The sequence below is a fragment of the Jaculus jaculus genome, chromosome 2, assembly GCF_020740685.1.
Source record: "Jaculus jaculus isolate mJacJac1 chromosome 2, mJacJac1.mat.Y.cur, whole genome shotgun sequence".
Taxonomy (NCBI): Eukaryota; Metazoa; Chordata; class Mammalia; order Rodentia; family Dipodidae; genus Jaculus; species Jaculus jaculus.
The window spans coordinates 123508850-123522866 of record NC_059103.1 but is presented as its reverse complement, the minus strand read 5'-3'; the positions used below and the strand labels follow the sequence as shown (position 1 = coordinate 123522866).

The 14017-nt window shown below is 37.3% G+C and overlaps 1 protein-coding gene across 1 annotated transcript in view; it reads left to right on the top strand.

The window, feature by feature from the left end:
• Tcea1 (transcription elongation factor A1) overlaps positions 1 to 7046 on the top strand; it is a 56114-nt gene extending 49068 nt beyond the window's left edge. Inside the window, exons 8-10 of the mRNA XM_004653356.2 lie at positions 6 to 152; positions 2177 to 2248; positions 5542 to 7046. Of these exons, the coding sequence (XP_004653413.1) occupies positions 6 to 152; positions 2177 to 2248; positions 5542 to 5550 (228 nt within the window). The 3' untranslated portion in view covers positions 5551 to 7046. The remainder of the gene's footprint in view (positions 1 to 5; positions 153 to 2176; positions 2249 to 5541) is intronic.
• The last annotated feature ends 6971 nt before the right edge of the window (positions 7047 to 14017 follow it).

Below are 14017 nucleotides of genomic sequence, written 5' to 3'. Positions count from 1 at the left end.
CATAGGAAATGGCTAGTGATGAGCTCAAAGAAATGCGGAAAAACTTGACCAAAGAGGCCATCAGAGAGCATCAGATGGCCAAGACAGGTGGAACTCAAACTGACTTATTTACCTGTGGCAAATGTAAAAAGAAGAATTGTACTTACACACAGGTTTGTGATTGTAGATTGTTATTTTCACATTGAGAATGTTTGCAACTCTTGTTTTAGAATAAAAATAGATGCTAGTGTTTTGCTATTTTTTAAGAGAGGTGATCAAGTGAAAAAATGCCTCATCAGTAGATTCTAGCTAATTGAAAATAAGTTGATATATTTATGCCTTATAAAAAATAGTCAACTGAGAAAACCCTATCAGTTCAATAAAATATGAAGTGGAATAGAATGGGCAGATTGTTTTCCAGGTAGCTCCTAAGTAGGAAGTCAGCAAGACTGTATGATAAAAGCAAAGTTCTTCACCCTCCCTTACATGCATGGTCCCATGATCTTGGATACATTAGCCTGAACTAGCTTCCAGATATCTGTTCCTTTTATAACATACTAATGACTTCATTTACACATAATGTGATTGACCATTTTGTTTTTGAACAGAGGAAAAGAACTATGGTGTATATTTTGTCGTGACTATGTAAAGATGCTCTATCCCTGCTTTAATTTATTTGCCAAATATTTTTGTCACATATTTATAATCTGCTAATATCAAAAATTTCCTCTTTAAAGATTATGTTTCAGGTCAAAGTTACAGGGAATTGACTTTTCTCATTGGTGTGAAAATTAAACACTTTAGTATCATTATTCTCTGTAGAAGACGTGGAAATGAACTTTCACTTTTCGTTTTCAGTTTTCAGTTTAAAAGTACAAGATTTTGGATTTCAAGTTCCCTTTCCACTTTTGCCTGTAGCTGCTACCTGAAGGCAAAGAATTACTCGTCTGTCCTGAAGCTTTCTGTCTGTCTTAACCATATATTGCAAATATGACAGTAGGCTTTTCTTTTCCTGTTTCTTTTAAAAAATATTTTATTTAGTTTTTTATGGGGAGGAGAGAGAGAGAGAGAGAGAGAGAGAGACTGAGAGAGAGAGAGAGAGAGAGACTGAGAGAGAGAGAGAGAGAAAGAGAGAAAGAGAATGGGCATGCAAGGGCCTCTAGCCTTTGTAAACAAACTACAGACTCATGTACCACCTTGTGCTTTTGGCTTAAGTGGGTCCTGGGGAATCAAACCTGTCTTCTTTGGCATTGCAGGCAAGCGCCTTAACCACTAAGCCATCTCTCCAGCCCTTTTTTCCTGTTTCTAAACAGGTATTTAGTAGAATAATGTGCTGGTTTCTGCCTTCGGTTGCTTTCAGGCAGTACTTGTAGCTAGTTTAAAGCCATTTACCTTTTTGAAGTTTTATTTAGTCACAGTTGAATATCTGATATTTAGTATTTCATTTCATAGAAATTTTGCTCATAGTTACTGAAATTTTGATACAAAGGATGAAAGTCTCAAAATTTTGAGTATGAACTACTCTGTGTTCATCAAGTAAAAAAATCTCAGTAAAGTAATATGTTTATTTTCAGATTGTATACAATGAAGATAAAAAGAATAAATATCATTTTTTAAACAAACCTACTCTAGAAGTAAAATCAGTATGGTTTTTTTAGAATAAAAAAAAATAATGCTTCTTACAAAAGGGCTGGGGTTGTAGCTCACTGTTAGAGTACTTAATCTTTGCATGTTAAAGGCCCTGATGCCCTAAAACAAAAATACTACCTATATATTGAAAACAAAACAAAAACATCCAAGGTTTTCATGAAAAACTGAATTTTAGAGTACTTCTCCCACTGATCTGGGATAAATTACACATAAAATACAAAAGAGTTCTTAAAAAAATGAAGTTTGGAAATAGATGCTCTTTTTTTTTTTTTTTGGTTTTTCGAGGTAGAGTCTCACTCTAGCCTCTAGCCCTGGCTGACCAGGAATTCACTATGGAGTCTTAGGGTGGCCTCGAACTCACAGCAATCCTACCTCTGCCTCCTAAGTGCTGGGATTAAAGGCGTGCGCCACCACACCCGGCTGGAAATATATGCTCTTTCAGTAGTAGTTAATTTGAACTTGTTTCAGGCTTTTTACAATAGGATCACTATAGGTTGGGTTTTATATGGTAATTACAGCATTTTTTACTTGATTGATTTTGCTGCAGGTGCAAACTCGTAGTGCTGATGAACCAATGACAACCTTTGTTGTCTGTAATGAATGTGGAAATCGATGGAAGGTATGGCACCCTCTTGGATTGGTAACATACTTACTCATAATAGAATAATTCCTCTGGACTTTTCACAAAGCTACCAAGGAATATAACTTGTTCACATTTAGTCTACACTTTCTAGCTCTCTGGAAGTTCCTGATGAGCTACTCACAATATAATTGACTATTTTGTACCCTGCTAGAAATAGCTTGATTTTTATCACTATGTTTACTATCTGTGTATATATAGATTTTGTGTGTGTGTGTGTTTTGATGCAGGAGTAACAGTAAATATTACCTTAACAAATCCCATATATACATAGTCATTAAATTATTTTCATTCTTGTAGTTCCAGAAAATCTTATTTTTATTACTTGTTTTGATAGATTTTGATATGGAAATTTTCTTTACTTGGTGAAATTAAGCTCTGTCATAGCTTGGTGGCTTTTTCAGTAAGCTTTCATATTGCCTTCATATTTTTTTTGTTTTGTTTTGTCTTTTGTTTTTTGAGGGTCTCACTCTAGTCCAGGCTAACCTCAGATTCACTGTGTAGTCTCAGGGTACCCTCAAACTCATGGTGATCCACTTACCTCTGCCTCCCAGGTGCTGGGATTAAAGGCATGTGCCATCATGCTTGGTACCTTCATATTCTTGAATTGGGCTCAAAAAAATGATATTAATATTAGGAAGATTACACATTACACCCAAAACACTTAACAATTTATTTTTGTTAAATGAGTATGGGCACACTAGGCCCCTTACCACTGTAGATGAACTCCAAGTGCCTGTGCCACTTGGTGCATCTGGCTCTTTGTGGGCATGGGAAAATCAAATCCCAAGCCATCAAGGCTTTGCACACAAGTGCCTTTAACCTCTGACCATCTTTCTAGCCTGAGAGTACTTTGTTTTTTGTACTCACAGAGTGAACTTTTATTTACAATACACAATTTATAATCTATTGTATTTGATTAATTCAAGTAAAGAACATTATACTTTTTGCTTTAATAACAGTAGAACACAAAGCAAATTCTCAGGTAGTCCTGTGTGAAATGTGCCCCAGCATTTAGTTTTCTATTAAAGTCAGTATTGTATGCCAGTTGACAATACATTCAGGTGGGAGGATTGCCATGAGTTCGAGGCCACCCTGAGACTCCATAGTGAATTCCAGGTCAGCCTAGGCTAGAGTGAGACTCTACCTCGAAAAACCAAGAAAAAAAAAAAAAAAGAAGCCCTAGTGAGAACACTTTTTTTTTGAGATAGGGCCTCCCCTGGCCCAGACTAGCCTTGAACTCACAGCTTCTGCCTCCTAGGTGCTGGACTTAAGACACATGAAGACACATGCCACCATGCCCAAGAACACTTACTATTAATACCAATGGACATGTTTAATGTATGGAATTGGGAGATGCCCATAGTACACATAAGTCTTTGGAGTCATATACACCAGCTTCAATCTCTTCCCACTCACTCAGTTTCCCTCATTTATTAAACAAAAATAATACCTATAATCCAGGTTGTAATGAGAAATAGAGAGTTCTTAAGTGCCTGTCATTGTTCCAAAAATGGTGGCTGTTTCTGTTACACTTTGTAAGTTATATTCACATAGATCTGTCAGTTTAATGTTAATTTAGAATTCCCCATTTAGTTTAAAGTATTTTCTGAAAATTAGAAATGTGTTGATGCTGGGAAAATATCTACAAATCAGAATCCAGTTTTCACTTTAGGATATACAAACATATTGTAGTATTAAAAGTGTCATCATGAGCCAGATGTGGTGGCACACACCTTTAATCCCAGCATTTGGGAGGCAAAGGTAGGAGAGTCACTATGAGTTAAAGGCCACCTTGAGACTACAGAGTGAATTCCAGGTCAGCCTGAGTTAAACCACTTGCTTGTGAAGTTTAAGGACTCTTACCCTATTCTCTAGATTGTATGTAAGCCAGATGCAGAAAATGACAGAAGCTTGCAAGGTTGCATTTATGCACATGGTGGCACATGTGTATGGAGTTTGATTGCAGTGACTGGAGCCCCTGGCATAACAAGTTTCTTTCTTGCTCTTGCATTATAACAGGGAGTGGGCTGGAGAGATGGCTTAGCAATTAAGGTAGCTTGCCTATAAAACCAAAAGGCTCAGGTTCAATTCCCCAGGACCTGCCTAAGCTAGGTGCAAAGGGGGAACATGTGTCTAGAGTTTGTTTACAGTGGCTGGAAGCCCTGGCCTGCCCATTCTCTCCCTCTCACCCCCCCTCCTATTTTTCTCTCTCTCAAATAAATAAATAAATGAAAGAAGGAAAGAAAAAAAGGTCAGCCGGGTATAGTGGTGGATGCCTTTAATCCTAGCACTTGAGAGGCAGAGGTAGGAGGATTGTAGTGAGTTTGAGGCCAGCCTGAGACTACATAGTGTATTCCAGGTCAGCCTGGGCTAGAGCGAGACCCTACCTTGAGAAACAACAACAACAAAAAAAAGTGATGGGGCATGGTGATGCACACCTTTAATCCCAGCACATGGGTGACAGAGGTAGGACAATCACCACCTTGAGACTACAAAGTGAATTCCAGATCAGCCTGGGCCTAGAGCAAAACCCTACCTTGAAAAAAAAAAGTCTTTGATCTTTGAAACAGTGTCTCCTACCTTTTCTGAGCTATTGGAAGTTTCTTACATTGAGTTGAGAGAGGCTCACCTCCTTTTCCCCAGTCATGTAGAATAAACTTGGTTTGTCCAGATAGCTCTCTTAGATTTGTTGTGCTTATTGGCCATTTGCTTTGAAGATAGGCAGGTCATTACATGAGTTCTGACATAGTTCCTAATGAATTTAAGAAAGTTTAAAGCTAATACAGAATGCCAGCTAGAAAAAAATTTAACCTACAGACATCAAGAAGAGAGAGTTGCCGGGTATGGTGGTGCATGCCTTTAATCCCAGCATTTGGGAGGCAGAGATAGGTGGATCATGGAGTTTGAGGCCATCCTGAGACTACATAGTGAAGTTAAGATCAGCCTGGGCTAGAGTGAGATCCTACCTCGGAAAAAAAAAGAAGAAGAAGAAGAAGAGAGGGGTGCTTAATTAAAAAGTACTGAAACTTTTTTTTTTTAGTTTTTTGAGGTAGGATCTCACTCTAGCCTAGTCTTAGGGTGGCCTCGAACTCATGGCTATACCCCTACCGCTGCCTCCCAAGTGCTGAGATTAAAGGCGTACGCCTCCACGCACAGCTAAAATACTTTTTATAAACAGTATAGGGTGTGCTATATTAAATGGATGCTGTATATGCCACTATTTATATTTTGAAATCTTAAAAAAAATTTTCTTTTTTGTATTTTCACAGTTCTGTTGAGTTGGAAGAATTGACAAAATATCTGGACCATTAAGAGAATGGATTTTGTAATTAGCTTTAAAACTAGGCTAAGTAACTAGTTTCCTGCAAGTCATATTTTTAAAACCACATACATCCATGGATTAGTCTTTGTTTTTCACCTAACATCCTTCCTTAAATGCCTTCTGGAGTTTCTGTAGTAAGTAAGGCCAGACTATACCTATATATCTGTTTCAAAAATTTTATTTTTCATTTTTATAAGTAAGTTGATGCTGAACTTTTATCAACTAAACTTTTGGCAATTTTAATGTTTCTTTTTAAGGGAAATACTAACTTTTTTACTGTCTGAAACACAGTTGAAATTCTGTTTCTCTGTTAATACATAAATAAAAATTATATTTCTCATTGGCATGTACCTACAAATATTAAAGGAGGACAAAAAAGGTAATATAATTTTAGATTTGCCAAATATATGTATTCAAGTAATACTTGACCAGCTCATCAAAATTGTACATAATATTTGAACTCATGTATAAGTTTGATTTTATTATGTTCATAAGCCTAGCAAAACTAGATACTCTTTTACATCTGTAACTAACCATGATTATCATTTGTTGTATTTCTCTTACATGTATATTACTTGATTTTAATAGATTTCACTTTTGGGAACATGACTTTGTTGAAATCAGTTTGGTTTTGTTGTTTATTTCTATTTGACATTGCAGTGTATTTTAGTTTTGCAGAAGCATCCACATAGTTTGCTAAGCTTTTCATATAAATCCCTTCACAAGCAAAGAACGAACAATTCTGATGAATTCCCCCTCATGGGAAGAAAATGTTTGCATCGTAGTATATATAGTTTAGCTATTGTAAATAGTTCATGACTTGACTTTGACTTGAAAATCTTTTGCTGACCAAGGATTTAGCCTAAGAACTGTATAAGTCATTAATGCTGTGGTCTTTCCATGTGGAGGTTAATAGAAGAAAATGTTGTTCTGAATCTTGTGCTGACTTTTTCTGTTGTATGGTGACAAATTGTTGAACCATCTGAAAATGTGATTTGTAGCAAGTAGTTTTGCAATACAGATTTTACAGTTATGTGTACCATTTGTTCTGTTAGGAATAAGAAGCAGTGGGTTTCTCATTATTTTTTTCCTCTCGTAGTTTTCTTGATATAGCTATTATAACATAAATTAAAGGTCAGCATTGCCAAGACTACAGTTTTCACATTGGATCTCCATCCTATTGGACACCTACCAAAAGATCTACATGCTTGTACTCTCCTTTGTTCTCCTCTTCAGTTTCTGCAAATCATTTTGACATAATACAGAAAACAATATTTAAATTTGATTGGTACCAACCTCCCTTTACTTTGTCAGGGTTTATCCATCATTTTAAAAACAAAGTACAATTCTGAAAGAACTCATTTAAGAATAAGAAAACTAAAATAGTCCCACTTTTAAATTAAGTGATCCATTTTAAAATTTGCAATCCAATAAAGTTCTTTGTTAAGTGTATTCAATTTTGTCATTTTATTTAGAGATTGAATCTTTTATGTTTTGTTAAAAATTGTCTTCCTTTCCTTACTAAATTGCTAAGATGTTTTAAAAATACAATTTTGCTTAAGCTTGGTCATGCTCAGGTTAAAACTAGTATTATACAGTTGTTCAGAGCATGTTATTTTTTCTTTGCCTGAACCCCTGGTGATGGATAGACAGGTGGTTCTGAGTAGACAAGTGAGTACATTCCTTAAGTGCACATAATGCAGGATGTAAGTTTCTATTGGAAAGCACAAGCCAATTGCAAGTAACTAGAACTACTCTTAAGGGTAATATTTTATATTATTTACTTCCAAGACAAAGTATATGTTGTTAAATGAACATAAAAAGAAAGTGCCTTAGACAACACAAATAGTGGCAGATAATGAAGAAACATCTTAGGAAAGTGTAAAATAACAACCTTGATTTTCATGTTCACTTGAGTGCTAATGAGTTTTGATTTATAAATTTTATTAAGCCATAGCAATAGTTCTGAAATACTTAACTATGCCCAAATATCTAAATCTACCCATACCTTACAGATGGAATATAGTAGGTATTAACAAAACAACAAAAGAAATAATAGGTTGGGCTTTCAATAAACTACTTAGTGATTGTCCTTAAAGGTCAAAGTGTGATTTTGAGATTTGAATTAACATTTCAAAATAGAAATTAGTTTAAAATTTTTCATTTAGGGCTGGAGGGATGGCTTAGCAGTTAAGGCATTTGCCTGCAAGGCCAAAGGATCCAGGTTCAATTCCCCAGGACCCACGTTATCCAGATGCACAAGATGGTGCACATGTCTGGAGTTCGTTTGCAGTAGCTGGAGGCCCTGGCGTGCCCATTCTCTCTCTTTCCCTCTTTCTCTGTCAAATCAATAAATAAAAATAAAAAAAATTTAAAAAGTTTTCATTTAAAAGTTTTAATCAGCAATCATTTCCTACGTAACACCTTTATTTATAGAAAATCAGTAATTTAAGAAGAATTGAATATTCCACTGGGGCTGTGCTAGAAATAATCTCTGGTAGGAAATTACTGGTGAAAACTGTATCAAGGAACAAAGTACCACCCTCTCAGGAAGTGACTAGTGAAGTCGTGTGTCACCGAATATAGTTACTGATAAATTCCTAGCAGTATGTTGAAGAAACTTTTAGTAAACTCATTTCAGTCACAAGTGTAACAGAGAAGTATATTGGAAATATATTTACAGCAGTTCGTGTTAGGTAACAACTGTAGCTTTGTAAGAATATGCTCAGTAAGTCATATTTGAGATTTGCTTACTGCTAATACTTTTAGAACATGGTCACATAGTTGGTACTTCTGATACATTTTTTATTAGTTGTATATCTTTGTCAGTGCATTACATTTGCTGTAGACTGTATAGAAATTAGAATGTTCCATAGATTGGGGGCCTCTGAAGAGGTAGAATGAATAACTTTTAGGTTGCAACTTGGTTTTAGATTCATTATATTTGCAGGGGTCGGGTGACATATGCCACAGCGTTTATGTGAAGGTCAGGACATCAAGTTGGTCCTTCCTTGCCTGTCCACCTCATTTGAGGCAGGCTTCTCAGTGGGCTCTCACTCTGTTGTTCTTGGCTGTGCTTGTCACAAGTTTCCAGGAAATTCTGTCTCTGCTTCCCATCTTGCTGTCAGCATCCTTGTGTTAGGATTACACCTTTTTTGTTTTTGTTTTTCAATGCTAAGGATCAAATTCAGAGCCTTATGTATTCTATTTGAATGGGTAGTTTTGCAGGATAAAGTAACCTTGGTTGACAGTTGTTATTTTTCAGAACTTGGAATACATCACTCCACGCCCTTCTGGCTTTTCAAGTTTGTGTTGAGTAATCTGCTGTGATTCTGATGGGTTTGCCTTTGTAAGTAACTTGATTATTTCTTCCAAAGAAAAATCTTAGTTTTTTATTGTTTAGATTTTTTTTAAGTCTCAACCTTAATATATCCTATAAATCTTAATTTCTCATCATGAAGCCAAAAACTGAATTTTTAGATCTATCCATTGTATCTATAAATTGATGTCTTACACCAAATAGTTTAACTGTGATCTTGCAAAATTCAGTATTTATAATTGAATCGACAAAAGTAGAAACATCTTTTATTGAGTTATGTATTCTTTTAATACCAACTTACATGACAGAAATCCTCAAGAAACCATTTTTTGAGGATATTTTTGAACAGCGTTCAGAAAGAACGTTGTTGCAGAGGAGACCTGAAGTGTACGCGTGGCTTTGAGCAAAGCAGCACTGACTGGAAGCGCTGATGAGCAGAATGCACTGAGGACCTGGCCTTTAAGGCAGTGTCACTACTCGTCATCTTGTGCATTAGAAGCCAGGGGAGGGAAGATGGGAAAGCCCAAATGACCAGACTGGGTCAAGGAAAGCAAAGGACAGCAGTGACAAGGAACTGCACCGAGCTGCAGGAAGGTCCACAGGATGGACAAACCTAAAAGAATAGGTTGTAGAAAACTGAAAGGGAAGACAAAATACATGATATAGACTTAAGTGCCAAATGACAGAGGAGGCTATATTACATGAATGTGAACACTTTAGAAATAACCTTGATGAAGATCCAAAGAAAGATTTGTCCGTACAGAGAAAACCTTGATCTCTGCTGTCTTGAAGGATGAATTAAAGGCTAATGACTCAGAGCCGGGGCTTAAGCAGTTGCATTTTCAGTAGTGCGCTCTGGAGGCAAGGGGAAGGGAGGTTCTCACTAAATACTCAGTACATTCATGGATAAAGCTCTAGGACCAAGTTTTACCTTGACATGTTTGAGTGTTACAGGGCCTCAGTTTATTTATAAGAAAATGTAACACACACAGCATCTGAAAACTACATTAATGGTTTAGGAAATTACTAGATATCGACCACAAATTATCAAAGCAGGAGGTACCAGCTGATACAGGTAATTATTTTTATAAAAAAATTAGTACTCAGTGGTCTGGCTCTTTATAAAATTAGGCCTCAGTTAAACAGAAGTGTCTGAATATTGTCTTTTAAGTTCTGGGCTTCATTATAATTGTCTTATTTCTCCTCTTTTTTAAAATTTTTTAATTTTTATTAACATTTTCCATGATTATAAAAAAAATATCCCAGGTAACTTCATTTTTCTCCCTGACTGCTTTCAATATTTTTTCTTTGGTTTGTGTGTTTGGAAGTTTGATTATAGTATGGCGAGGGGAGATTCTTTCCAGGTTTTGTTTGTTGTTCTAAAGGATTCCTGTATCTGCATTGACACCTCTTTCCCAATTTGGGGGAAGTTTTCTTCTGTGATTTTGTTAAAGACACCTCCTATGCCTTTGGAGTGAAATTCTTGTCCTTCTACTATGCCCTGATTCTTATGTTTGATCTTTTCATAACATCCAAAATCTCTTGAAATTCCCACTCATACTTTTCTATTAGTTTGTCCTTCTCTTTGTTGGACTGTATTAGATCTGCTACCTGGTCTTCTAGCTTAGATATTCTGTCCTCTCCTTCATCCATTCTACTGGTGAGATTTTCTACAGAGTTTTTATTTCATTAACTGTGTTCTTTATTGCTAGTAATTCTAACTGGCTTTCCTTTATTATTTCTTTTCCTTATTTATGTCTAGTATTGACCTCTTTATTTCATTAAATTGACATGTGTCTGCTTTGCTTCCTTTGACTTCTTTGAGTTCTTTGAACATATTTATAATCATTCTTTTGAAATCTTTCTCAGGCATTTCCTCTAATGTGTTCTCACTGGAGGTCATTTCTGATGCATTAATACTTTTTTATATTTATATTTATAATGTAAATGGATTTATATTGTCTTGATTTTTGGTGCTTCTTGTGTTATAATGTATATATTTTTGTATCCTGGATTATTTAATTATTAGATTTTCTAGTTAGCTGGGTATTATGAGATGTATCAATCAATCTGATGTTATATATCTTCAGGGTAGGAGCTTAAGGCACTAGGTGTGGCTCTCAAGACTCTCAGAATATCTACCAGAGTGACCCTAGGTGTTGGGTTTGCCTATTAGTATATTCAAGTAGGCTGAGTGGAACCAAATACAGATAGTTTCTAAAGTTTAACTAAACAATATACACTTCCAATGAAAAATAGTATAGAGTATTTATCCAAGAGTAGGTATTATGACAATCAGATCCTCTGTCTGTCCCTTAGGCTGTGTGGTGCCTCATCCACTCCCTTAATCCTGACAACAAATGAGGTTAAGATTCTGGTCTGTAGGGGGTTCTAAGTGAGCTTGTGACCAGGTGAGACCCTTCTCTAACATATAGTAGAAGAGGAAATAAAGCCACTATAAATCAAGAAGCAACAAATAACAAGCCCAAAATACAGCTAATTTACTAATGGCAAATCTGACTATCCATCAGATTTAACATATAATTTATCCTGATATGGAAGGTGCAATTAGCACTTCTGGTTCAGGGATATCTCCAGGTTTATTAGGCGGGTACTGACCTGGTGTAATCCCAGTTACCTTTTAGTAAATGGGGGGGACTTCTGGTTAAGATGGCAGCGTAGGTACCACGCCAAAGCAGTCTGGGGGGAAAAAGCCCCCCCCCAAAAAAAAACTAGCAAAATACACACTTTTACTAAACAGTGAGGTGTATAAGAAATTGAAATGGCAGCGGATAAGTAGGAGAGATCCAGAGCCCACACAGGCCGGCAGAAGCACCTCCGGCAGGTCCGCGCTCGGTACTGTGGCAGCAACATGTCAGCCAGCCGCCAGGCTTGGCTTGAGCCACAGGAAAAGCCAGGTGAGGGGATTTTCCACTCACACCGGAGCTCTCCGCAAACTCAAGAAACGTGAAGGGAGAACGGCAGTGAACAGCGAAGGAGCAGATTGCAAGGTAGAAGAACATGTGGAACAGCAAGAGAACTAGAGCAGCATCAGCAGCCTCCCTTCCCCCACCACAGTGACCAGCTCCAGCGAACAGAGCCGTGTGGTCCAGGGACCCGGCCACGCCTACTTGAACCAACAGTGGGACCCAAGCATAACTGAAACCAGAGCCTCTTGTATTCTAGGCAAGCTCTCTACCACTAGGCAACATGGCAGTCCCAAAAATTCAATTAAGATTTTTACTTTATTTATTTGGGAGAGAGAGAGAGAAAGAGGCAGAGAGGGAGAGAGAATGGGTGTGCTAGGGCCTTCAGCCACTGCAAACAAATTCCAGACGTATGTGCCCCCTTGTGCATTTGGCTTATGTGGGTCCTGGGGAATCAAACCAAGGTCCTTTGGCTCTGCAGGCAAACGCCTTAACTGCTAAGCCATCTCTCCAGCCCCAGGATTACAGCTTTTTATGTGAGGTCTGGAGATTGAACCCTGGTACTCCACCACTTAACAACTAAGCCCTTCCTTCAGTCTGTAAAGGAAGACATAGTGTGCTTGAGTCTTTGGTGCTTTACTTTTATAAAGTGATGCAGCAGTATTTCCCTCTACCCCCATCATCTTGTGCTTATTTGTCCACCTAGATGACAGAATGATAGCACAGGGAACTATGTGGAGAGAGGTACCATATTCCCAGTCTCTCGCTGTTCCACATGTTCTTCTACCTTGCAATCTGCTCCTTCTCTGTTCACTGTCGTTCTCCCTTCACGTTTCATGAGTTTGTGGAGAGCTCCGGTGTGAGTGGAAAATCCCCTCACCTGGAATTTTGATAGAGATGAGGTTGTATGGAATCTATAAATTGCTTTGGGAACATGGACATAAATTCTTTGAATCAATAAATATGCATGTGATATCTTTCCACTTGTTTATTATTTTCATTTCTTGTTTTGTTTTTTTTTGTTGTTGTTTTGGGTTTTGTTTTTCAAGGTAGGGTTTCACTCTAGCCCAGGCTGACCTGGAATTCACTATGTAGTCTCAGGCCGGCCTCACGATCACAGCGATCCTCCTACCTCTGCCTCCCCAGTGCTGGGATTAAAAGGCATGTGCCACCATACCTGGTTTCTTTTCATTTCTTAATTAGTACTGTGTAGTTTTTGGTTTTGTATTCTGGAATGTTACTGAATTGCCTTTTTAGGTGTAGCAGGGTTTTATTTATTTATCCCATGTTTGGGCTTTTTGAGGCAGAGTTTCACTTTAGCCCAGGCTGACCAGTAGTCTCAGGCTAGCCTCAAACTCACAGTGATCCTACTTCTGCCTCCCAAGTGTTGGAATTAAAGATATGCTCCACCACTCAGTGAGCTGCTAGAACTTCCAGTACTATATTAAAATAGAAGAGCTGAGACCAGGCATACTTGCCTTTTTCTGGTCTTTGAGGAAATGGCTCACTTTTTCACTGTTGAGTGTGTTAGCTGTGGGATTATTCATTGAGGTAATTAACTTCCATTTTTAGCTTGCTGAGGTTTATATCATGAAAAATTACTGCATTTGCTTTTTTTTTTTTGCATTTGTTAAGGTGGCCATGTTTTTATTCACTATTTTAATGTGGCTTGTCATAGACTATAAAATTTTTTAAAAATTATTTGCAAACAGAGAGAGCAAGAGAAAAGAGACAGAGAATGGTCTCCAGCTGCTGAAAATGAACTCCAGGTGCATGCACCTGTTTGTGCATCTGGCTTTATGTGGGTATTGGGGAACTGAACCCTGGTTTGTTAGGATTTGTAGGCAAGCGCCTATAGTAGTTACACTGAGCCATCTTTCCAGCCTGAAAAATTCAAAGGTTGAGCCATTTTAAGGATAAATTCTGCTTGGTCATGTGTGTATATTCCTCCTAATGTGTGGATTCAGCTTGCCAGTATTTTGTTAAATTTTTTTTTATTGAGAACTTCCATAGCTGTAAACAATATCCCATGGTAATTTCCTCCCTCGCTTCACACTTTCCCCTTTGAAACTTCATTCTCCATCATATCCCCTTTCCCTCTCAATCAGTCTCTCTCTCTCTTTTTTTTTTTTTTTGATGTTATGATCTTTCCCTCCGATTGTGACGGTCTTGTGTAG